General features: G+C 40.8%; 1 protein-coding gene across 1 annotated transcript in view; it reads right to left on the reverse strand.

Annotated features, from left to right (window-relative positions):
* Positions 1-25,147, reverse strand: part of PRICKLE2 (prickle planar cell polarity protein 2) — a 362,756-nt gene extending 337,609 nt beyond the window's left edge. Inside the window, exons 1-2 of the mRNA XM_042447451.1 lie at positions 24,947-25,147; positions 23,421-23,506 (exon numbers count right to left, since the gene is read on the reverse strand). Coding sequence (XP_042303385.1) covers positions 23,421-23,506; positions 24,947-24,991 — 131 coding nt within the window. The 5' untranslated portion in view covers positions 24,992-25,147. The remainder of the gene's footprint in view (positions 1-23,420; positions 23,507-24,946) is intronic.
* Between the last annotated feature and the right edge of the window lie 1,247 nt (positions 25,148-26,394).

The raw sequence follows: 26,394 nt of genomic DNA on the forward strand, positions 1-26,394 counted from the left end.
CACTCACCAGTTCTTCATTTATGTCAAAGATGGGGAATATGTGGCCCTTCAAATAATGTTGGCCTACAACCCCTTTCTGGAATATCCATTATCCCCAGTGCAGAGGGATGTTGAGAGTGGCAGTCCAACAACATATGGAGGGCCATAATTGCACACCGCTGTGCTATAAGAATGTGTATAGGCCAAGTGTTTTCCAATCTGTTATTCTGATCTGTTCTCCATTTATACCTCCAGGAAATCATCATTTTTTTAAGGGCTTTGTCCTTTAATACTTTTATGTGGAGTAAAAGAATGTTCCTGATTTCATCTTCCGGATATATTCAGTGATGAACATTTGTCTACGTAACTTTTCCATGTAAACTTAAAACCAATAACCTGTAGTAACTGTAGCATTCATTTCGAAGCTGTAGAACATGTGACAGAAACCAGCATTCTGATGTTACATCAGATCCTGATTAGGATCAAATACTGTTTTGCATTCCCATATCCTTCTGGAACAAATTACTGACGCCTTCGGATAATCTGGCTCCCATATGTTTAGCACAGAAAGGAACAAGAAAAGGGACAGGAAGTCTCTTTATCTTCCTGGTTCTGCTACTCTTAATAAGTTTCTTGCTTGTTACTTAGCAAAAATGTTCAGCAGTCATACTCAGTGTTCCAGAGCATATATCTTATCTGTGGATGCTGGTAGATTACATTTGATTTACTGGAATTGTATCCTGTCCACTCCAGAAAGTTACAGGCAGCTTACAAAGACCAAAGCAAAGATCTATATTCAGGATTCAAGACCCACTGTGTTAGGCAACAAAGAGCAATATATTATATTACTCATTAAAAATAAATACAATATTTATTGGTAAATATTTATCAGGACATACAGCTGTCTTTTACAGAGGACTGTACATTGAATTTCTTATTTGTCTCCTTCCCCCCCCCTTTCTCTTATTTATATGTTTTTTTGCAAAGTAAGAAAATAATCAATGTGCACACACACATACACACACATCTGTAAGGAATGTGAGGACACTACTATATATTCTGCTTTTTAAGCAAGCCTTATTGTTTCCCACTGCAAACTAGATACTGTGTTTTTCAAACCATATTCCTGTTGTTTTCTGTCAATAACAAAGAGAACAGGGCACCAAGATCCCTGGTTCAGACAATATGTGAGGGAAGGCTTTTCTGCTTTAGTGGGTGGTATACTAGGGAAGGGCAAAGCAGGAGCAAGGAGACTCTGGATGAGCATGAAGCTCATTCAAGATGATAATTTGAGTAAATACTGTGCAGCCATTGGCTTCAATCCAGAGGTCTCCCAGCATGAAAGGCACTGGGGTTCCTCTCTGCCTGACAATCCCCTCTCTAGATACTTAGCCAATGTTTACCACACTTTCAAGGATCCATTGGCTGTTATGGCTTTGAGGGAGAGGAAGTAAAAGGGAAAATGAATTGTGTGCCCTTCAGCATTTCACAAATAAAAATCAGAACACATGTAGTTGAGCAACAGAGTGTGGTCAAAAGGATGTATCCTGTCACCAAGAGGGCAAAAGCTCTTAATGGAGAAGAATACACAAAAACTACCATTTAAAACAGAGAAACCCTGGAATGTATGTACAGTACTGAGTTTAAGAAAATCTGGGAGGAAAGCAGAGAGAGTTTACTGGGAAGTGCATGAGTGCACTTGCTCTTCTCCTCTCCCTCCTTGGTGAGCTAATGGTGTGTAAACCACTTTTGCATTGTGAACTCAGCTTGTATCAACTTGGAGTAAATGAAGGCTAAAGGATGGAAGAAGCAGAGAAAACTGGGACATTTTTAAACAGCTGAGAAAGCGGGATAGCAGAGAATTAATTTGGGCTATCCCTGCCAAACCAAGACGATAAGAGGGGATGGAATTATGACTTTTAAAAAGTAATGTAATGGATAATGCTGATATTTCTTTCTTAGCACGGCAAACAATATTTATTGCTATTTGGAGATCACTGAGGAAACTGGCCACAATTTATGTATGTTAACGGTTTTTAAAACTAGAAAGAAATGAAAAGGTATCGGGTCACTTAGTTAATAATACAAGCTAGTAATTTCATAATTACCAAAGGTAATAAGTTACTTTTCTCAAAGCACAGTGAAACAAACTGCATTTAAAAAGTAATGTTCCAAGCTCCGCATTTGCTATGAATCTCTTACATGTTGCCTTCCAGTGCCCTCATCTATCCTGTGTTCACCCTCTTCCCTTTCCTTCTTGGAGACTTTCAGAACCATCAGTGTATCCCAGCTATTGCTAAAAAGGTAATTATGGACGTTTCTAGGAATAATTCTTAAATCGAAGTTGTAATACAGAGCCTTTCTTTTTAAGAGGCTGGCTTTAGTTACAATAGTACCTCCCTCTCCTAAGTGAGTGGATGTGCCTTTTTTTTGTAGATCCAGCTAAATCTGGTTGTGCAAAATTAACCTGTTTGTATAGTATGTCTGATATTATGTGCCCATTGTGGGTTTGCAATGTTACACAAGAAGGTTTTGTTCTGAAGACATCTGGTTTACTGGTCTTCTCTGGCCTTAAGGAAGACAAGTTATAACCCATCTCATGCACTCTGTATACCACTTCATACCCAAAGAAAGAAGGTAAGCAAACACTAAAATGACTATGTCACAGGCATTTAACAGCTGGCTCCAAGATCCTATAATCTTGACCAATTTCCAGGAGATTTATAATCTAGACAATGAAAAATGAAAAAAAGAAAAAAAAGACAAGACATCTCTGTTCCAGAAAACCTGCATGGGGTAATAAAAGCCACTCTACTTCAGATATTTGCATGCAAAATGGACAACTTATCACTCTTATCAAAGTGACAGTAGAAAACTGGGCCATTTCCTCCAAGTACATATTATTTTGTTTAGTTTAGCAGGGAACAAATAAGGGATGACATGAGAATCAATCAGATGTTTTTTCTGGTGGTGATGACGTCATTCAACACCATTCGGTGTTAACACACACAGTTTATGTTGTTTTTCTCTGAAAGTTTCATTTGTTCATTTGTGTTGTTGTCAAACTACATTTTCAATGCAGAGCATGTATAAATGACCAAAGAATATAGATATCCCATTGACATCCAGTACAGTCAAAGGTTTCTATTTCCCTAATTTAAGTACCAAGTGAAGCCCAAGGCACCAAATGTTTACAGGCGGCTGTCAATGTAATATTCCCAACTCCAATGTGTTACACCAGCTGCGGATTTGCACAATTGATCTGAAAAGTAATTCAATCAGGCAGCTTTTCAAAGCCCTTTAAATCCTTGAAATGTAATACAGAGTAACTTATAAGAAGTCAAATATTTTAGACAAACAGAATCTCCTTGTATTTCCCAGGCACAAAATATACATCACACCTGCTCCATTCTCTCTCTCTCTCTCTCTCTCTCTCTCTCAGACACACACACAAATCTTCTTCTTCTTCTTCTTCTTCTTCTTCTTCTTCTTCTTCTAAATCTTTTTTCTGGAAATGCAGCCATCTCGAAAAGAACTGTTTATTTGCAATTTAAAAAGGACTAACAAAATTTCACAACCAAGACAAACAAGACTATTTCACTAAATTCTGTCTTTTTAAACAACTCAGTATCAGAATACACAAGAGAAGTCATGTGGGAACACCATATACTTTGCATGCACAAAGACACAAATGCACACTTGCAGATACTGGTAACATTAGCACTGCAGTATTGGTAATACTGCCAGAGATGACCTGTTTGACAGCTGCAGTTGGTGACAATCAATGAACCTCTGTTCTAATACATATTGGTAGTGGTTCCATTGTTTTATTACAGTTATCAGTTTCTTTTAATTCAGCATTACAATTCAAGAAAGACTTTTTATTTGAGGGAATGTCAACCCTCCCCCCTCCAAAAGAAAAAGTTTCAAGCGTGCCATTGTAGTGGTTTGAGCATTGGATTACAACTCTAGAGATCAGGGTTCAAATCCATGCTCAGCCATGAAAACCCTGGGCAAGTCACATTTCCTCAGCTTCAGAGGAAGGCAAAGGGAAACCCCCTCTGAAAAAATCTTGCATTGGCCCTTCCTCTAAGACCAAAGAGACTGTTTGTAATTCCAATTCATCCAAACCAAAGCAGACCATTCCAAACTCTGCTAATCATGAAAATGAAAATATGGGTATGAAAAATAACTACCAGAATACTGACTTGGGAACAAGCATTTAGGTGTCTGCTTGATTTTTGTTTGATTTTCTTCAAAATGAGAGACAGTTGCTTCATCATTCACTGTTGTTTATTCTTTTACTACTTTGAACAGCCAGTCATATTTTTTGTTGTTGTTGAAAAGCTAATGATTTATCCTTTTTATCACTGTTGTTGTTAATGCCATCAGGTCAGCTTTGACTTATGTGTCTCTATGAATGAGAGACCTCCAAAAATCTATACATGTAGAATTTTTAGATGTGGCGATTCTCCTTTTTGAATGATCCCCCTCCCTCAGTATGGGGCCCAGGGCTACAAAGACAACTATGGTAGCATAAGTCACTCACCAATGATTTAGACAATTTTAAATTATCTCAGGATGGAGCAGTCAGACTCAGGTATCACTGTAGGATCTTGGCTAGACATAGTGGTGTCTGGCAGGTCCCATGTCAGTGAAGCAGTGAATCCACTTCTAGTTTTAGCTTGAAATTTAAGAGATCCATTCATGGTGCTAGGGTTATTTGGAGGGATAGAGTTCAGCACTTTGAATGGCCCCTTTAATGTTCAAACTACCATATATACTCATGTATTAGTTGAGGGCAGCTTTGGCAAAATTATGGATCTTGATATGACTGTAGGATAAGTTGTGAGTAGGATTCAACCTAGACAATGAGGAAATTGAAATAATAAAAATACTTCCTATAGCTTGGGTGAGATATTGATCAGAACGGAGACTGCAATCAAGAAATCAGAAGAAGACTAGGAATGGGAAGGGCTGCCATGAAAGCACTAGAGAAGAGCCTAAAGAGAAAAGATATACAACTGAGCACTAAAGTCAGAATCACCCAAGCCACTGTATTCCCCACCACCATGTACAGATGTGAGAGTTGGACAGTAAAAAAGGCAAAAGGAAGAAAATCTGAGATTTTTTGAGACATGGTGCTAGAGAAGAATGCTGACGATACTGTGGACAGCCACAAAGACAAACAAATAGGTCCTAGAACAGATCAAGCCTGAAATCTCCCTGAAACCAAGTGAGATTCAAGCCACTAGCCACCACTAAAAAAGGTAAAAGTAGTCCCTTAACATGAATGTCTAGTCGTAACCAACTGTAGTGGGTGGTGCTCATCTCCGTTTCTAAGCTGAAGAGCCAGGGTTGTCCAAGGACTGCTCTGGTGGTCATGTGGCCAGTATGACTGAACCAAACACTATTACCTTCCCACTGAGAAGTGGTACCTACCTATCTACTTGCATTTGCATGCTTTTGAGCTGCTACGTTGGCAGAAGCTGGAACTGGTGACAGGAGCTCATCCCATCATGCAGCACTCAAGGCCTCAAACTGCCAACCTTCTAAACTTCTGATCTTCAGAACTGGCGTCTTAAACACTAAGCCACCACTAAATCAATGTGGAAGAAATAGCATAAGTGCCATTGAACCCATGGTAGTGGAAAGCGTAATGAAGCACAGAAAGCAGTGTTATTTTTTCAAGATTGCTTTCTCACACAAATATGTCATAGAGCTATGTGACAGATGAAGTGCTATGTGTGGCTGCATCATCAGATCATAATGTGCAAAGCATTAGCAAGCAAGTTGGCTTGAGTGACACCTAGAAAACCATGTATATACATGCCATTTAAAATTAGGTTTCTGTTTGAATTCAAATTTTGAAAGGTTTGCACTTGCCATTCTGAACACTGACATTCCAAAAATGCAGCAAGAAATTCATCTGAGCTGCCAAAGCCAGTCCCTGCATGCTCACATATCCACTCCAAGGACTCAAAGTCAGAACTCAGATTGCAATTCTACATTTTGTATAAAAATTTCAAATTCTGAAAGATAAAGTACTTTTCCCTATGAGGTCATAATATTTAGTGAAAATGTACTAAGATTTTGATGATACTATGAACAATGCATTGCCAAAAACAACTCTGCAATTCCATTATCCATCTTCAGGAAGCATTACTGTACATTCTTCCAAAGGCCATTTCAAATATCCTTACTAATTATGTCATTTGTTAATATGTAATAGAGAACAGGAGGGGCAATTCAGAATGTAGTACGTCAGTCAGAAGAATGGTTCCTTCAGTTCCCTGGAAGCGTGCTTAACTTTTTTTGTATGAACTAGATCTAGAAAACAACTAGATTCTGTTCTTGAAATGCCTTTCTTAAAAAGGACAAAATGCAAAAGGAGGCTCGTATGTCTTGGAATTCTTGACCATGAAGATGGGAAACAGTTGAGAGGCAGAAAGATCTGAGACTTCTCAGACCAAAATGTTCACCAGGCAATGAGTCAGAGAAGATAACACCAGCATGATATTTCTGCACCTGCCGAACAGGGGTAACTTCTTGGTGTCAACCAGATATTTAAAGCTACCATAGGAAAGGAAACATGCAAGAGAATTTAGACAGCCATCAAAAAATGTGATAAGGATATGCATGTGTCCAAATAGATTAAGAAAATTTAATTTCATTTATTCCTTAGACTACAAGGGGCCCTTGATGTCCATTTGGGTTTAGTTCCAGGACTCACTCACCCCCATAGATACCAAAATTAATTGATGTTCAGGTCCTATTATATCCAGTGGTATAGTAAAATGGTTTCCCTTATACAACATGGAAAAATCAAGGTTTACTTCTGGGAAATTTTCTTTTTTGGAATATTTTCAGGCAGTGGATGGTTGAACCTATGGGTGCAGAATCTGTTGATAGGGAGGGTCTGCTGTACTTTTCAGCTTACTCTATAGGCTGTTTAACATTTAACTATAAATAGTGTCCATTTGAATAGGTTTATTTTCAAAAATAATCAAAAGGGCTTCAAGGTGGCAAATGAAACTTGCCTCATTCTTCTCACTCATAACCATTTGTTGCCTTTAAAGGCTTAGATATTCATCCTAATTGCATTAGGGACAGACTGTAAATTCCCTTCTCCTTTCTCTCCTTAGCTGGCCTGCTCTTTGTAGAGAGGAGGGCATTATGCAGAAGGCATTCCTAATAGCTACTCAGTCACCCGGTTCCAATGACAGCTTTATTTAAGGCCCAAAGCTTGTTAACAAGCTGAATGGCAGGCCATTTAATGAAAAGTAAATCTGATTAGAAAACAACAACTCAACTCCTGAGGAGTTTGCAGGATTTCACTTCTGCACACAACTGGCACCTTCTCCAAGTGATGTTCAAGAACCAAGAGTTCCTGATGTGTTAAAATGTATGGTGGAAAAGCATTCCTCACAACATGTGCACAAATTAACATTTCAACACAATCAGTTTTTCTTAATATAACTGTTTTAAAAACAGATCACAGCCATTCAAATTTGGAAGGTATTCTGCTTACTTATATGATAGATAGATAATCTTGGCAATACAACTGAACTGCCACATCACAGACATGACTTCAGATGTTCTGACATATATTGCTGCGGGTACAGATCAATGCATTAAAAATCAGGACCATCTCCAGAGATGCAGATGAGAGTGTCATGTACTTTTAAAATTATTATTAGCAATGCAGGAAGAGAAGCTTGGCAACACAGAATGAGAAACTTGGAGTACTTCCAAGTAACTCCCCCATCTCCTCCCTTTCGTTCAAGTTCTCAGAATACTGATTCTGTGTGCTCAACAACAACCAGCCAAGGCAGGCCTTCAGCAAACCTTACAACATGACCACAAAACTAGTCCAAATGATAATCTGTGGGTTCAATGAGGATGAGCATATTTTGGAATTTTGAGGATGGATCGGTCCATTATATTATTATTAATTATTATTATTAAACTTTATTTCTAAAGCGCTGTAATTATAGGGATGGGCGTGGGTGAGAATGTTTGTTTTAGGGCATTCACCATCCAGACCCAGGGTTTTCAGTGGCTGGCTTTCTTTTCTTTTCAAGGATTTTTATAATACAAATGCAAAGGAACTGGGTAGAGGGAGAAGGGAAGAAATACATAGGATATGAACATGGGCCAGTCATATACATTCAAGATCCTTTATTTGCATTAGCCACAAGCCATTGCAATAGAACTACAGTATTCTACTAAAGTTAAAAGTTGCAATTTTAAATATAGTTGAATGAAGTCCATATAATATACAATGCAAAACATTCTGAAAGCTATATAAAATCCCGACTCAAAAAACCATGTTCTATCTTATTTTAACAGCACCCAGTATAAATTTTGCAGACATAGTTGTCACCATGTTCTCTTGGTCTGCTAAAAGGATGCATACCAATCAGGTGAACACCCTGGCATAGATGTCAAGGGAAAGGAGATCAGTTTGCTCCTCAGATTCCTGTAAAAAGGACAAAACAGCAGCACATGGACTACTGATTGAATGATGCCATCACCACAAGGACAAACCCAATCTTGCAATGGGATTAGGAAAAACAAAACAAACAAAAAGCAGCCTTGAAGGACAGCAGACGATAGTGTATTCAATCTTACTTGAGTGAAAGCTGTTCTATATTTAGGCATTACTAACTGCTGTAAATACAATGCTGGTAAACCAAGAAATCTAGGAGGTAGGTGGTCGAACCATGGGCAGAGTTTCCTTACAACAGAAAAACTATTCTGCTGTTCAACATTATGAAGACGATGCCCAATTAAATCTCTTGCTAATTAATGTAGGAGGACCATATGATGAAAAATATATTTACTTAGGGTCTGTACAATGCACATTCATGCATGGCTAAAGCTGCAAGGTCTGAGCTCTGAGGTATTTCAGTATTTGACCATCATATCAGTGCCAAGACACAGAAATATGCCAAAGATTTTTCAAATACAAAATTACTACCCTGCAAGTGGCCACTACTAACACCCACATTGTAAACCATAAGGAAGCATTATCTGTATTACACTGACAATACTTAGCAATCTTTTTTTAAATGACTTAGTCATGTCCGATATACCAGAAGCATCTTTTTCTGTGGAGAGGGATGGACCAAACACAGTTTTAAATCAAGAGATGAGATGTTAAGGCTAGAGCAATTTTCTGTTTCCATCCAACTCTTTATTCTGCTCAGTGCCTAACTGCACTAACATCAAATTCAGTGCTTTCCAACACACACACACACTTGTTGGTTTCAATTTCTCTGAGGATAGTAAGTGCTTTCAACACAGCAGGAATGGCTGAGGTAAGCAGAGCTGACGGTCCATATATGGACAAGGAAAGGTGTTGTAATTATAGATAATGCCAAACTGCGCGAGAGGATAAATGGTATATAAGACTGCAGTATTGAAAAAGGTAAACATTCTGGGTCTGCTCCCATCAATTGAGTTTTTTTTCATTAAAATTGTTCAGGTTTTTTTTTACAATATCGAATTATAATTATTGTGAATAGTTACTTTAGCATGAGTGTATAAATTAAATGGTAGTTGATGATGTATCATACAACAAGTCACTGTGTTGCTTGGCTTTTAAAAGTCTGTGTTTGAGTCGTTCAGTATCCAATCATGTTAAGTGCTGGATTGGAATTGCTTTTTTTCTGAGAGGTTCCCAATCTTTACGTTGTATGGCAAGCAGATACAACTGAGAATACTGAAAATAGCAGTATTCATTCAACTGGTCCATGTGGGGAAACACCTCATTTTCAGGTTGTTTTTGAAGAATTTACCAAAGTTCACAGATGTCTTCATATCTAAGAAAGATATGTGGTGTGTGTGTGCATGTACACATATGTGTGTAGCATAGAGGTGTAAGAAAGTGACAAAATTTCCACTAGATTCTGGGATGTTTTAATGCAAAGCACATTTGGCTTTCCAATAAGGTCTCAGGTTCAGTAACTGGGATCTGAAGGCAAAATGATATCAGGTAGCAAAGCTGGGAAATACCATTGCCCAAGAGCCACCATGGTACAGTGGTTTGGGCACTGGATTCCAGTTCTAGAGACCAAGCCATGGAAATGCACTGGGTGACTCTAGACAAGTCATACCCTCTGTCTCAGAGGAAAGCAAAGGCAAAACTAAACAACATTTGCCAAGAAAATCCTATGATAGGTTTGCCATTGTGTTGCTGTAAGTCAGAACCTATTTGAAGGCACACAACAAGAAGATCCTGGAGTGACCTTATTTGTTAGAACAGACAATTCTGGACTAGATGAAGAAATACTTTGACTTGGACAGCTTCATGTATTTCCCAACATAACAAATTGGCCAATAACATGTGGAACTGGTTTGGAGACTCAGTGAAATCAAGGTGATTCAAAGAGTAGGTAGTTTTAAACTTTTATGGCTGACAATATGTAAGTAATAAAAAGGGAAAATGTGTATTCATCAAATTGTTGTTGTTGTTGTTGTTGGCCTTCAAGTCATTTCCAATATATTGGCAAGATTTGTTGAGAGGAGGTTAGCCTGAGGCTGAGTGTGTGACTTGCCCAAGGTCACCCAGTGGGTTTCATGGCCAAGCTAGGAATCAAACCAGAGATGTAGTCCAACACGCAAACCACTATGCCATGCTGGGTCTCATCTAATACTCATTATTTGAAATACTCAAATGACTTTATTTCTATTAAGAAATAATTAACAACTACTGTATATACTCAATTATAAGCTGACCTCATGTATAAGTGAAGGGCAGGTTTTGGGGCCAAAATTATGGATTTTGATATGACCCATGAGTAGGTTGAGGTTAAAACTTAAGGACACGTAATGAAGGATGTAAGCTTGTTTTCTGCTGCTCCAGACAACAGGACCTGGACCAATGGATGCAAGCTACAGGAAAAGAGATTCCACCTCAACATTAGGAGGAACTTCCTGACTGTGGAACACACTCCTTCAGAGAGTGGTGGAGTCTCCTTCCTTGCAAGTCTGTAAACAGAGGCTGGATGGCCATCTGTTGGGTATGCTTCGATTGAGAGTTCCTGCATGGCAGGGGGTTGGACTGCATGGCCCTTGTGGTCTCTTCCAACTCTCTGATTCTATGATTCCAAGGACTGAAGCAAAGGTAAACAATGCCCTATATAACTTACAAAATTCCAGCAGGCATAACTATTTGTGCATATACCAAAGGCTGGATGGATGAGAGAATAGAAGGGGGGGTCAGTGTTTCCAGGGCAAATTAAACTTGCCTTTCACCAGGGGATGGTTATGTATATACTTATATGTATGTGTGAGAGAGATAGAGAGAGTGTGTGCGTGTGTGAGTTACTTACATTGACCCATGGATAAGTCAATTCAGGGTTTTGGGTCAAAATTTCTAGACTTATACGTGAGTACATACAGTAATTGGTAACATGCCAAAATATACATTATTTGCTCTCTCCATTAAAAATAAGATCAAATATAAAAGTAAGAATAGAAATAAAAGTAAAATGTCATATAATCAACATGGAACCTATAAGATGCCATTGAATCACTGCTGCACCTTATACTTGAGGCATAAAATTCAGATGGGCTTTCGGTTAGAGATACTTTAGACCTACTAAAGAAAGATACACTGTCCTACTAAAGAAAGGCTTTGTCATGACTCACTTCTTCTACATAGCATTAGATACTAACATCAGCATGTCCCTTAATATATCCATTAGCTCCCAATAGATGCCCTACAACAGACTAACTTCTTCAACAGATCAACAGGTCAAAGTAAGGCTGTGTAACTTTTGGAAGGCATTTCTTTTTTAAAACCCCAGTAATTTCTGGGATATATATGTTACATTGAAAAGACAAAGGAGGGAGTTCTAAACCTTTACAAACACACCACTGTTAACAAAGCCTTTGATAAATATGCTCCCTTTTACAGTCTTTTTATGCCTGTCTATCCCTGTTTTATCTTCTCTCTCTGTGTGTGTAGCCTGAATATTTTGCCAGCACCATCATGAAAAGAATGTTGAAGGAAGACTGGAGACTTTCAGTGTTGGGTTGCAGCAGCACATCTGCAGGAAACAATGCAATAAAGCTTGAGCTGGGAAAGAAGGGGATTCTGCTTTAACCTAGCCAACTGTAGCTAGGCATGCCTGCCTACAACAGTAAAGGCAAGCGGCAACTAACTCCAGAATCCCCTACTGAGCATGCACGAACAACAAAGAATAAGAGAAAAGGGGTGAGCAGACTAGCCTTTCTCACCAGCTGTCTAGCTATGAGACATTAAAAAAGCATAGATCTTTAGGTGTGGCCACCAAAATGGAAATAGTAAGCAAAGTAGAGGCTGGTGAAAGAAAAAGAAAAATCATCCCTGGAACCATTTTGGAAGAAGCCTTTAAAAGAAATCTCTAGAAGGGTCAAAATGTTTTTGTTTACTTTTGTTGTTCTCACTGTTAGCTGCCCTCAGTCAAACTTGACTCATCATTTACTTAGGCAAGGCTTATTTGACTGTGTTTCATTTCACATGCACATATTAAAGTTGTTGTTGCATCAAGTCATTTTTTACTTATGGAAATCCTAAGGTCATGAGGCTTTCTTGGCAACATTAGTGCAGGAAGTTTGCTATTGCCTTCCCCTGTGGCTGAGAGAGTGTGACTTGTCCAAGGTCATATTATTAGTTTTTACTAAAAAGGTTTGCAAAAACATGTTGAACTCTTCATTTTGTGACATAGGAACCTATCCTTACTCTTTCCATACTATTTATGCCTCAGGTGCCAATATTTCCGTTAATGCCCAGGAACATATCTACATTGTTAACTGAGGTATAACTGTATTACATTTCAGCCTTAAATTCCTAAGACTTAATTCATTTATATTAAATCAGTATAATTGACACAACTGTTCACTTAGCGAGTTCCCGGCAATTCAGTAGGTCTATGACAGTTAGGATAGTTAGCAGACAACACCATACTACTAGCTGAAAACATCACAGACCTAGATCAACTACTAAAGGAGATCAAGGAAGAAAGTGAAAAGGTAGGCTTATTGTCAAACATGAAGAAAACAAAAATAATGACCATGGAGAATTTACACAAATTCAAACTAGACAATGAGGAAATAAAAATAGTAAGAGTTCTCATACCTGGGACTAAACATTGATTGGGGTGGTGACTGCAGTCAAGAAATCATAAGAAGACTAAGAATGGAGAGTGCAGCTATGTATGAGCTAGCAAATATTCTGAAATGTAAAGACAGAATTGTACTAGCCATTGTATTCCCTATTACCACGTGTAGATGCGAGAGCTGGACAGTTAAGAAAGCGAACAGAAAGAAAATCAATTCATTTGAGATGTAGTGCTAGAGAAGAGTGCTAAGGATTCCATGGACAGCCAAAAAGGTGAACAAGCGGGTCCTAGAACAGATCAAGCCAGAAATCTTTCTGGAAGCCAAGATCACTAGACCGAAGCTTTTGTACCTTGCCCACATCATGAGAAGGAACGATTCACTGGAAAAAAACAATAATATTAGGAAAGGCAAAGGGAAATAGACAGAGAGGAAGGCCACATGCTAGATGGAGGGACTCTATCAAGGAGGTTATGGGTATGAGTTTGCAGGAACTAAGCAGAATAGTGGAGGACAGGGAGTCTTGGAGATGTCCACCTGAGGGTGGTTAACAACAACAAAAATGATAGTTAGGGCCAACAATCAGATTCAGGTCTTGATCTGTACTAAGATAAGCTACAAGTTGTACAATTTTCATTATTGTTTGGTGAATTCTGAGGATTGCTAGTCCAAACTGGCAGCTTTTCCAAACTCTTTCCTTGCTCTTGTCTTATCACAACTACATCTTACTAAAATCTGCTTCTGGGAGAAAGGCAGATGGGCAAATGGCAAACAGCAACAGGTGGTTGTGAAGTCGAAGGTGGGGTGTTGTTCTTGTTGTGAGCCTTCAAGTTGTCTCCTACTTATGGTGACTCTAAGGCAAATGTATCTTGGGATTTTTTTGGCAAGTTTTGTTTAGTCGCGGTTTGCCCTTGCCTTCCTCTGGGGTTGAGAGAGTATGACTTGCCCAGTATTGTCCAGTGGGAATCCATGGCTGAGTGGTGATTTTAAACTCTGGTCTCCTGGAGTCTTAGTCTAATCACTGCATGATTCTGGCCCTAGCAAGGAGGGAAGTGAGAGAACTATTAGGAAAGGAGGAATGGACAATGTCAAAAGAGCAGAACTGGTAGTCCCTTGACAGCTATTTGGATATGCTATTTTGCCTTGACCATAGACTACTGCTTATTTAGGTTTATCTGCATGGCTAGATGTTCTGATTCAAACTGGATTTTTTTTTTAAAAAAATGTAAAGAAATAAGTGAAGGATTCTTACACATATTGTGAAAAAAACAAAAAACAGATTTGAGGAGCTAGCTTCAAATTACTTTCTTTCAAAAATATTTTTATCCTGGCTAGGTTTAGTGGATTGTGGAAAGAAAATGGCGGAGAGTGAAGAGGCAGCAGCAGTGGAGGAGGAGAAGAAGAGGAGGTCCAGGGCACTGCAGATGGTACAAACTGAAGGGTCAGATAAGAGCTGTGTCACATTTGTGCTCCATGATGAGAACCACACCCTTGGCAACTCCCTTCGGTACATGATCATGAAAGATCCTGAAGTGGAATTCTGTGGGTATAGTATCACACATCCTTATGAAAGCAAAATCAACTTCTGTATTCAGACCAAAGATGGTGTCCCTGCTGTAGAAATGTTCCGGAAGGGACTAGAGGAACTCATGGGTGTGTGCCAGCATGTGCTAACCACATTTGAGGCAAGTGCCCAGAAGGGTATAAACATGGAGTAACCACAGTGGCACTGCCATGATGAACATCACTGTACATGCTCTGCTATGGTGGGGCTGTGATTTCTGGAAGAGAGTTTTATTTTATTTTTTAAATTTATATTGAGGTGTTTTTCTAATAAAATCTAATAAATTATTCTCAAAAAATATTTTTAGCATTTAATAACAAGTGTATGCTTCTGAAAACATAAAGAACAAAGTTTTTTTTAAAAAAAAGAAAGAAAAAAGAGATGTGTTTCATGAAAGAAGAAGAAGGGGAGGAAAAGGAGGGGAGGGGACAGAACGTTCCAGCAATATTTTTCCATCATCAATCAATGCAGCCTCTGCATTTCAAGAAAGTCTTTTAAATATCCCCTTTGATCTTTTACCCGAAGCACATTTAGCCGGGTTAATAAAATGGCTGCACAGATCATGCCTAAAAAGGAATCACAGCTAATTAGGAAGCATAAGGTTCCACATGATGATAATAAATGCACAACGCCTGCATCAGCAATTGGGATGATTTGCTTCTTGAATGTATTGCAGGCTTAGAAACTCTCCTCTCCCCAAGGTATCTTGTAAATTCCCATCTTTGAAGCCCCAAGTCCAATTTACATTTAACAGCAAAACTGTACAGTTAAAAGATTATGAAGAAAAAGCTTAAGAACCCCAGTGGTTAATTGATGTAGCCTTGTTTCCTTAAGCTGTACATTCCCTTGAAAGCTATTGTTTTCTTTTAGCTTCATCAAGCATTTTAACATAGTGGGAAAAGATTTGGTAGCTTTTGTCATATGCTATAAATTAATTCAGCTGATTTGTATGTTACGTTTTTGTGTTGTCAGGACCACACACAGCAGGTAAGAAAAGTTACTCACAAATACTTTGTGCACAGGGAGGTGGGCTGGCATGATTTTGGGAGAGTAAGGCCACAGTGCCGCACATCCTGGGGAAGCCTATCCACATAGGTTTCCCCCTGGCAGAAGGGTGGAAGGCAAAGGGAACATGCCTCAGTTATATCCTGGTTGAATTACTGTAATGTGTTCTATGTGGGACTGCCTCTGAAGACTGTTTGGAAACTTCAACTGGTCCAAAGGGCTGCAGCCAGATTAATAAATGGTGATGGTTACAGGGAGCACACAACTCCGTTGTTGCAACAGCTCCATTGGCTGCTAGTACATTTCCAGGCAAAATTTTAAATGTTGATTATGATCTTTAAAGTCCTACACAGCTATTTAAAGGACTCTCTCTGTGTGTGTTGTGCCTTCAAGTCATTTCCAACTTATGGTGACCCCAAGGTGAACGTATCACAGGGTTTTCTTGGCAATTATTATTATTATTATTATTATTATTATTATTATTATTATTATTTTATATAGCGCTGTAGATTTGCACAGCGCTGTACATAAAAACAACAAATATAAAAAAGTAAACCTGCCTATGACGTACAATCTAAAAAATGATAGGATAATACAAATAAAACACATAGCAATACAAGAAATGATGCAATAAAACAGGCAACAAAAAGAACATCAGATAGCAAGTGACAATCTGCAATGCCTGGGAATGCTTCTCTGAACAGGATGGTCTTCAACTCCATTTTGAAGCTGGTTAAAGAAGTGATGGCCCTTGCTCGCGGGGGAAGAAGGTTCCAGGAGTGAGGGGCAGCAAGTGAAAAGGGGCGAATCCTAGATGGGGCAGAGGAAATCCTGGGCTGGGACAGCCGACTTTACCAGAACGGAGGGCCCTAGTGGGAAGGTGAGGAGAAAGAAGGTCTGATAAACATTTCCTCAGAGGGGTTTTGCCATTGCCATCCTCTGCGGCTGAGAATGTGTGACTTGCTCAAGGTCACCCAGTGGGTTGTCATGGCCATGCTGGGATGGATTCTTCCTTACAATCCTGCCCATGTTGTGAGATCTTCTGGGGATTCTGACAGGCATTTTCAGAGTGATCACATAAGGCCCATCTCACACAATTTGCTGGAAATTGTTAGTCGTTAAGCTGTGTGTACATATGTGCATGTGTGTTTGAATGATGTATATGTAGATCTGGTTTTATTTTATTTTTTCTGATTGTTTAACTGTGTTTTAACTTCTGTATTTTGTGAATTTTTAACAATGTTTTTAAATTGTAATAATACTAATACTAATACTAATAATAATAGTATATTATATTATATTATATTATATTATAATTTGTATTTTCCCGCTTCTCCCGGGTGGATCAAGTGGGATCACAACATAATTTAAAAAACAATATAAAATAACACACAGCACTTCGATAAAATACATAGCAATTAAAAATTAAAAAAAAGATATACAGGCGACACTAGAGTTCAGGGAGGTGGATTCATGTCTTACAAAAAGCCAGGTGGGTATGCTCACCAGAGGAGCACTGTCTTAACAGCCCTCCTGAAGGTTTCCAGGGAGGCAATAAGACAGATCTCTTTCGAGAGACTATTCCACAGTCTTGGAGCAGCTATCGTAAAAGCTCTTTGGGAAGTTGAAGCGTATTTGGTTGTTGTTACTTCCAACAAGTTCTTCCCCATCGTTCTAAGAGTGCGGGGCGGATTGTATAGGGAGATGCTTTCCCGTAAGTAAATCGGGCCCAAGCTATGTAGGGCTTTAAAGGTAATAACCAACACCTTGTATTGCGCCTGGAAGCAGATTGGGAGCCAATGAAGATCTTTTAAAATTGGTGTTATATGAGTTCCAATTTGGGAAAAATATAAATGATGGCTGATTATGATGATGGCAGTGCTAACAATGCTGTCCCAATCTTGTGGGGAGGGCTATGGGATGGATAGGGTATCTGTGCAGTGGTAGCTTCTGGCTCCCACATTAAGTGAGGAGGTGGATTTCTTCAGGATGTTAGTTTGATCTTTAAAGGTGCTGTTTTGGGGGATATTGTCCAGCTCCTTGGATAGCTCTGTTACAATTCTGGCTGCAACTCAGGTCAGATTCACAGGCTCACAGATACAGAAACCCATCAGCTGCCATCCTGTTGGTTAGTTCCTCATGGAGTAGACCTACTGAATCAACTGTTGAATGGCATGGCAACATATAAGTAAATCCCACTGATTCAATGGCTCTACTTTACTCAGGAGGCAGGTACATCGTAAGAAAAGTTTCTTTGTTTATGGACCGCAGTTGTGAAACCTTATGCTTCTTAATTAGCTGTGATTCCATTTTAGTTTTGATATGTGCAACTATTTTATTAACACACATAGGCTTTGATGGCCATGTGCAGCTTCTAGGCAATGGGTCTCAATGGCTATTAGCTGTGATTGGTATGTATTGCCTCCAGGATTAATGACAATGCACCTCCAAATATCAGTCACAGGGCAACTGTTATGAAAACATCTGACTCATGGGAATAGAAAGCTGTAGTAGATAAGCTAAGGCAGGCAGATTCAGTATGAAAGCCAAGCTCAATTTCTCAGGGCCTCTGTGTCAGTGGAAAGTGGGGTGAAAAGCAAAAACAAAAAACAAAAACACAGGATATTTTAGTTGCCAGAAACCAGGCTTTTGGAGTGGCTATTCAACCTTTCAGCAAAAATCAGATTTTTACAATTCCCCCCTGCCATGATTAATATAATTATTACAGCCATTAGTCTTTAAGTTTTGGTACTCTTTGCAGAGTCACTATTTTCATGACGAGGTCAGTACTTCTAGTTGCATGGGTCCTGAACTATACAGCATCATGCATATACAGGTTGAGAACCGCTGACTCCCCCCAATGACTTCTTCCCATACCAAATCATAGAATCATAGATGTTTATCACACTATGCTCTTAAAGAGGTACTATTCCAGTGTGACTCCTCTAGCTGCCTCCTGTTGCATGCTGGGATTGGCAGTTTTAAGGAGGGGTATTTAGAATTCTCAGGCAGAGAAGTTCAGCTCCTTAAAACTGCCAATCCCAGCATGCAACAGGAGGCTGCTAGAGGAGTCACACTGGAATAGTAGCTCTTTAAGAGCATAGTGTGATAAACATCATAGAGTTGGAAGAGACCACAAGGGCCATCCAGGCCTGCCATGCAGGAAATCTAAATCAAAGCATCCCCGACAGATGGCCATCCAGCCTCTGTTTAAAGACCTCTAAGGAAGGAGACTCCACTACATTCCAATGGAGTTTGTTCCACTGTCGAACAGCTCTTACTGTCAGGACATTCCTCCTAATGTTGAGGTGGAATCTCTTTTCCTGTAGTTTGCATCCATTGCTCTGGGTCCTAGTCTCTGGAGCAGCAGAAAACAAGCTTGCTCCCTCCTCAATATGACATCCCTTCAAGTATTTAAACAGGGCTATCATATCACCCCTTAACCTTCTCTTCTCCAGGCTAAAGATCCCTAGCTCCCTAAGTCGTTCCTCCTTTGGACATGCTCCAGTTTATCAACATCTTTTTTTCAATTGTTGGTGCCCAGAACTGGGCACAATATTCCAGGTGGGGCCTGACCAGAGCAGAATAGAGTGGCATTATTACTTCCCTTAACTCTTTAGTGATGTTTTTGTAATGTTACTTATAAATGGTAATTTCTGTACATCACTAAATGTGATGGCAAAAGTTGTGACATATACAACTAGCAAAATTAAAAGTACAGTTGTCCCTCCATATTCGCTAGAGTTAGGGGAACAAGACCCCCGTGAATATGGAAAAAACGCAAATAACAAAAACACCATGTTTTTACCTGAAGGACACCTCTCTAGGAATCTCTAGGTCCTCCAGTGCAACTCTGTGGTCAATGTCCAACATACACTGACCATAGAATGGCACTGGAGTAGCTACAAATGGTCTTTCAGTGCAACTTTTAGTTAAAGTTGACCACAGAGTTGCACTGGAGGACCTAGACAGTCCTAGAGAGAACATATTAATGAAATCCATGAATAATCAAATCCACAAATATCAAAGCCACAAATATGGAGGGATGACTGTATACTTTAAATTACATTATGATATGCACAGCCTAAATGTATTTACACAGCATCTCTTCAGTGTTTTAAAGGGATATAGCTGTGTTAGTCTGTAGAATCAACATGTAGAGAGATCTTGTAGCACCTTTGAGACTAACTGAAAGAAAGAGGTTAGCAGCATGAGCTTTTGTAGACTAAAGAGCCTGTACAGACAGCCCCAAATAAACCTGTTTCAGGTCACTTTGGATGTATGCTGTTTAAATGATACACGCATCTTAAGAGACTGGAAGCTGTGCGGCTTTAGTGTGGCTTCGGGCCTCTTAAGATGCATGCATCATTTAAAAAGCATACCTCCAAAGTGACACAAAGCAGCTTTATGTTGGCCTGTCTGTATGGGCTCTAAAGTCTGCTTCCACGGAGGATGGAGGGGTGCAGGTGAATGCCACAACCCATTTATGCCAAAAGGCAGGTGTTTGGGTAGTGGTGTCACCCTCACTTAGGGTGTCACCTGATGCAGCCTGGACCTCCTGCACCATCCTAGTGATGCCCTTGTATTCACTTCCTACATGTAGAACACCCTGAGAAAGAAGCAGGCTATCCCAACATTGCTCCTCTCCAAAAGTTGAAAAAGAAAAAGAGAAAGGGAGAAAGAGACACTAACATTTGGAGTACAACTTGGAAAAACACTCAGCTAGTATTCTACTGGCCAAGCTCAATAGGAAGATTCTGAGTAGTAGCCCAAAAAGTGAATTTTCCTAGTTCTGCCTCCTTAAATCTTCTCATGTTTAGAAACATTGAGAAGGGGACTCCACATGTATGTTCTCCATTCAGATGTTTACAACCACACAAAGGTTGAAAGACCTGGACTTGGTGGTACTGACACAGGACCAGCATATTTCACCCCATTTATTACACACACACACACACACACACAAACTATGCACAACAGGCAATCTTTCATTAGGACTGTAGGTTATCCTGTCTTCCAAAATAACGAAGATGGATTTATTGTTTATATTATTTATATAAAATCATTACAGTTTGTACTTTGACCTTTGCAAATGGAAGACTAGATCTGCATGTGGGCGAGAACACGGAAAGAGAATGAAGCCAAGTACTGGTGTGTGGTAGTGTCAGTCGCACCATAACGTTTCCCCCACAGCACTGCCAGTGCTGCCCTGTAACAACAGTTGATACATCACAGTATGGAATGCCTGGAGCCAGAAGGCGATTGCATCCTCTGTTACAGCAATGGCAGGTGCACCCACACAACCCATGGTGGTGAATCACAAAGAAAGGCAGAATTCTGAATAGAGAACTTTCCTACTGCAGAATGAAATCAGTTGGCCACAAAATGACTGGGCAAAGTCTATGCACATGCACTAAGAAAAGGCATTGGTGTTTTGCTGAACCATAGGCACCTAATTCAAAAGTGAGCCAGGAACTTGAGAGCCTAAGAACAGATTTCCTTCTTTTGCTGGATTAAACTATGAAAATCATCAGAGAGCCTACTTGGTGGAAGAAACCTTTCCACGCTCATCCCAAGACATAATACTCCAACCTGAACCTCAAGTGAGGCTCGAGTCAACAAAGTAAGCATTTGCAGCCCTTCTGTCTAGAAGAGATCGACAGTAGTCTAAATGCACCAAGGCAATCCAAACCCTGAAAAGACTCATCACAAAGGTACTCAGCTAAACTCTAGCAGCTTCTGACATGCATCAGCACATTAAAAACAAACAACAAAATGATACACTGGGAAATTCTCGTATTGAATACATATTCCAATTTATTTTATCATTTTTTTTTAATGTGAAAGCCTTTGGCAGGGATGGGAAAATGCAGTGGTAAAAAAAATCACCTGAACATTTTGAGTACTGTTGCAAATCCACTCCAGAATATGATGATTTGGCTCTCTCCTCCTTCCCCCTCCCCAGCTTGACCATACAAAACTGGAGGGGGGGGGGGTCAAAATGTTTAAAAGAGGAGCAGATAATGCAGATTTTTATTTTTATTTTTTTTTTGTGGAGAAAACCATGTGAGGGTGTTTTGCACAAAAACAAAACAAAAAATGACCTGCTTTCTGTGCAAGAAAGCCATTTTCTGAATAGAAAACAGGGTGTTTGTACACAAAAAATGTAACCAAGATTGTAAAAGAGAGGGGTAAAAACATATGATGTGAAACCTGGGTACAAAAGGAAGGTGTCCACGTAATCTGTTATTTATCTGCTTTGGGACTTGGAGTAGACACACAAGGGGGAAAAAAGATGGACTTTTGTTGGTGGTATACACTGGCATAACCCCCAGGTATGCCACTGTATTCTTTTAAACATGATATGTGAAGACATATCCAGGCCTGCCTTGTGCCATGCTTTTGCCCCAGAGTGTACAAAGTGGAAAGTGTCTTGCCCTGCCCCTGCCAGAAATTGGTTGTGAATGTCAGCCCTGGCACTGCCTAGTTTCCATTGCACATCCAGGAAAGAAGTGTCTACCCTTGTTAAGGTGTAGCAATGGGTGATTTTTCTTTTCTGAGACAGCAAGAGTACCTGGCACACTCCCACAACCAACTGTTTGGGAGGGGCACCATGCCCAGGAGCCTCTGGCTTCCATTGTGCACCCACAATAGAAAAGGCATGCACCCCCCCCCCCCCACACACACACACACATACACAAACACATTCATCTCAAGCACCAGCATACTAACACTGGAGGAGATTTACACTCTGCTAGTCCACCTACAGGCTGCAGTTGTAATCTTGAGGATGTGGACACAGATAAGAAAAAGGCAACTTAGGTCTTAAAGTCAGGGTTTATAAAATTTAACTTTTGGATTGTAAATCCCAGAGTCCCTCAGTCATGATGGCATGGGGATTCTGGGAGATGTAGTCCAAACGGTAACTCTTCTGAGTTCAGTGATATGGGAAAAAACATACACAAGTGATGAACTGCTGGAGTGGTGTTCTGAAGGACTGGAAATTACCTAAGGGAAATGTGACATATATCACTCACACACACACACACACACACACACACACACACGGTAATTTTGCATGTCACTGAGAAACAGCAGAGTGCACAATTTTACAAAGGTAGCAAAGTGCAATATGATACACTGAGGTTAAGATTCTCCAGATCTACTGCCATATACTTTATTTATACAGTTAAATAAGAAAAAATGAATCCCCCAGAAAATGCAACCAGAATGGTCTTAGGAACTGATTTTCATCTCAGATACACGTTTGTGCCCTTGCTGTTAGCAATCTTGAATACCTTTCAGTTCTTTTGGATAACTTTAAATTCGTAGGAGGAGAATACTTTGCAAACGTGAGCAAGTTAAACTATATTTGTGAAATAAAACAGGAGGCATCTTCCAGTATGTCACAGACTGAGTGTGGTACTCCCCAAAAAATGAAACATGCGACGAAACACTGCCAAAAGTGCCTGTCAAACACTAAAGCAAGGAGGATTCTGAAAGTTTATTTAGAAACCCGGGACAGATCTGCCATTGCTGGGAGGAGGAGATACATCATGGGTTGTGTATGAGAACAATCTGTGAAAAGGTAAATTGAGCTACAGCTAGACAGTCGCAGGGAGAAAATACAACAAACCCAAAGTGAATGGGGAGCTGGGGTCAAATGAGCAAATGCATACAAACATACAGAGGGCATGGTTTTCACCACGTGTTTTGCACTGTTTTGACAGTTCCTCAGGACATGGCAGGTTTGCCACCTTACCTCCATTTGTGCAGTGCAAAGCCTGGACAATGGTCACCGCACCTGTTGCAAGGCCGCTCTCTTTCCAGCTCCCCCAAGGCAGTCAACTGCATGTAAGAAAAGAGAGTCTCATAAATACAAGCGATGCATTCTCTCTGCCCCTGCAAGAATGAAACCTAGCCTTGGGAGAAGGACATCCCAGCTGATGGCTGGCCACTGACACGATCGAAGGTAGATCTGAATGGGTTTCTAATAAAGCAAAATAATAGGATAAAATAAACATAAATTCAATACATTTTCTTATTGGGAGCCAGCAGCCCGATCATCTTATTAATCCTTCCCAGAGCATCCAAATGAGACCCAATGTGGTGTAGTGGTTTGAGTGTTGGACTATGACTCTGGAGACCAGGATTTGAATTCCTGCTTGGCCATGAAATCTGCTTGGGCAGATCACATGCTCTCAGCCTCAGGGGAAGGCAAACCCCTCAGAACCACTCTTGCCAAGAGAACCCCATGATAGTTCCACCTTAGGGTTGCCATTAGTTGGAAACAACATAAGGGCACACGGCAACAACAAGGGCTTTCATCCATCAGCCATCATTTTATTTCCATCCCACCTATCTCCCATACTGGGATTCAAGGGGTGTTACAAAAAAGACAGACCACAATAAAACATACAAAAGGGCAAATGGAGGGAGTCAGTGAAAGTTGTCCCCCTGATCAGGAGAGAGGCCTCTTGAAACAGGGGCAGCTTCAGAGGGGCCAAAGGTGGCCCTCCATTCCAGCCTTCTGTCCAAGAGGCATTCCAAAAGGTTCTCCCTTTGGAGCATAGATGGATATTGCAAGGAGGGATATTGCCAGGTGCTCCTCTTTTTCAGAGAATCCCAGAGAATCCCAAGAAGGGCCATCCAGTCACACCCCATTCTGCCATGCAGGAACTCACAATCAAAGCATCCCCAAGAGATGGCCATCCATCCTGTCTTTCGAAACCTCCAAAGAAGGAGACCTCACCACTCTGGGGCAGATCAGAGATGGGATCTCTTGCCCTGCTTCCATTCCTGGCTAGCTCCTGACTGGCCAGCGTTCCCAACAGTGCCAAGGAGATCCCTAGAATGGAAGAGACCCCAAGAAGGGCCATCCAGTCCCACCCCATTCTGCCATGCAGGAACTCACAACCAAAGCAGCCCCCAAGAGATGCCCCCCTCAGCCTCTGCTTCAAAACCTCCAACGAAGGAGACCCCACCCCCTCCCTCCTGGGAGGCAACGTTTCCCACCTCCCAACAGCTCTCCCTGGCAGGGAGTTAGTTCCTCCTGAGGTTGAGGGGGGGCTCCTTCCCTGCAGCTTGCGTCCATTGTTCCGGGTCCTGTTCTCTGGAGCAGCAGAAAACAAGCTTGCTCCATGTCCTCCAAAGATGAGCCCCCTCTCCTTGCTGCTCCTTGGCGAGGCTGAGGAGTCCCCTGGGCAGCTCCCTCTCCCCATCTCCACTGAAGGCTCTCCCCCCCCCCCCCATTGCCTTCCCTCCAGCCTCTGAGGGACTGCTACTCACGGATCTGGAGCCGGCCAGGCGCTTGCGAGCGCTCCGCAGGAACATGCTGGCAGCTCCCTGAGGCCGAGGAGCAGGAGGAGGGGGGCAAGGCTGTTTGCCTGTCCGGCTGAGAGGGGCTTTGGGTAGCCAGCCGGCCCCCTTCCTTCTCTCCCGCCTTCCCAGGAGCAGCTCCTGAGCCTCTCTGCTCTGCTCTTCCCTTCGCCTCCTTTCTCCTCTCTCAGCCCTGCCTTGAGTGCCTTCCCACCTCCCACTCTCCTCCTGAGGGGCTCCTCAGCCTCCCGCCTCTTCTCCTTCCTCATCCTCCTCCTCCTCCTCCTCCTCCTCCATGAGGGCTAGCCCCTTGGGGGGCTTTCTCAGTAGCGCCCCTCCTTCCCCTCCCTCTTTCTGGCTAACCCTAGAGTTGGAGGTCACCCCCTTCATTCCCCACCTTCTCCTCCTCCTCTTCCCCCCATTTCAGACCAGTGGCCCCCAAACTCTGCCCTTTCCCAGATTTTTTTTTGGACTTCAGCTCCCAGAAGCCTCAGCCACCTTGGTCTGAGATGCTGGGAGCTGAAGTCCAAAATCCTCTTACAAAGGCACAGTTTGGGGACCCCTGCCATACCCAGTCCTCAGCCCTGCTTCTTCTTTTGCACTCATGGGACTCGTAAATCAGAATTCCCACACACTGCGGAATGCCGTGCCATTCATCACAACAGAAACAAATGATACCTTCAAATTACAATTATCATATGCACAGCCTAAATGGGTTTACGTATAAATAGGGAAGAGTTGGCTAAAATGGAATGTTTTTAAAGAAAATTTTAAAAGAATATTTTTTAAAAATCAAAATTTTATTTAAAAATATTAAATTTTGAATTTAAAAATTTTATTTTTTAAAAAAAAAACAACTACTGGGGCCTGTCTTTTCTTTTCCCAGTGAGGTTCACCTCACTCCCACCATCTCTTAAAGCATTTTAAAGAGATACAGGCAAATGCAACAATGTTGCGCTAATGTTATCCGTAAATCAGAATTCCCACCTCCCACTGAATGTCTCTCTCTCTCTCTCTCTCTCTATATATATATATATATATCCCTTCAAATTACAATATCATATGCATGACCTAAATGTATTTACATATACATAGGGAAGGTTTGGTTAAAATGGAATGTTTTTAAATAAAAAAAATTAAAAGAATTATATCTTTAAAAAATCCTGGGGCCTGTCTTTTCTTCTCCCACTGAGGTTTGCCTCACTCCCACTATCTCTTAAAGCATTTTAAAGAGATACAGGCAGATGCCACAATGTTTCTGTCAAAATCTAGGGATTCATCTGGTGCAGTTTGCACCCTCCCTGCGCGCCCATTGCCTGGGGATCCTCCGTTGTAGAGTTATCATTTTTCTGGGAGGACATGTCCTAGAAAAAGGAAGACATCTGGCCACCCTGCCTGCACTGGCTTAAGTGCTTTCC

Source organism: Sceloporus undulatus, chromosome 2 (assembly GCF_019175285.1).
Source record: "Sceloporus undulatus isolate JIND9_A2432 ecotype Alabama chromosome 2, SceUnd_v1.1, whole genome shotgun sequence".
NCBI classification, from domain to species: Eukaryota; Metazoa; Chordata; class Lepidosauria; order Squamata; family Phrynosomatidae; genus Sceloporus; species Sceloporus undulatus.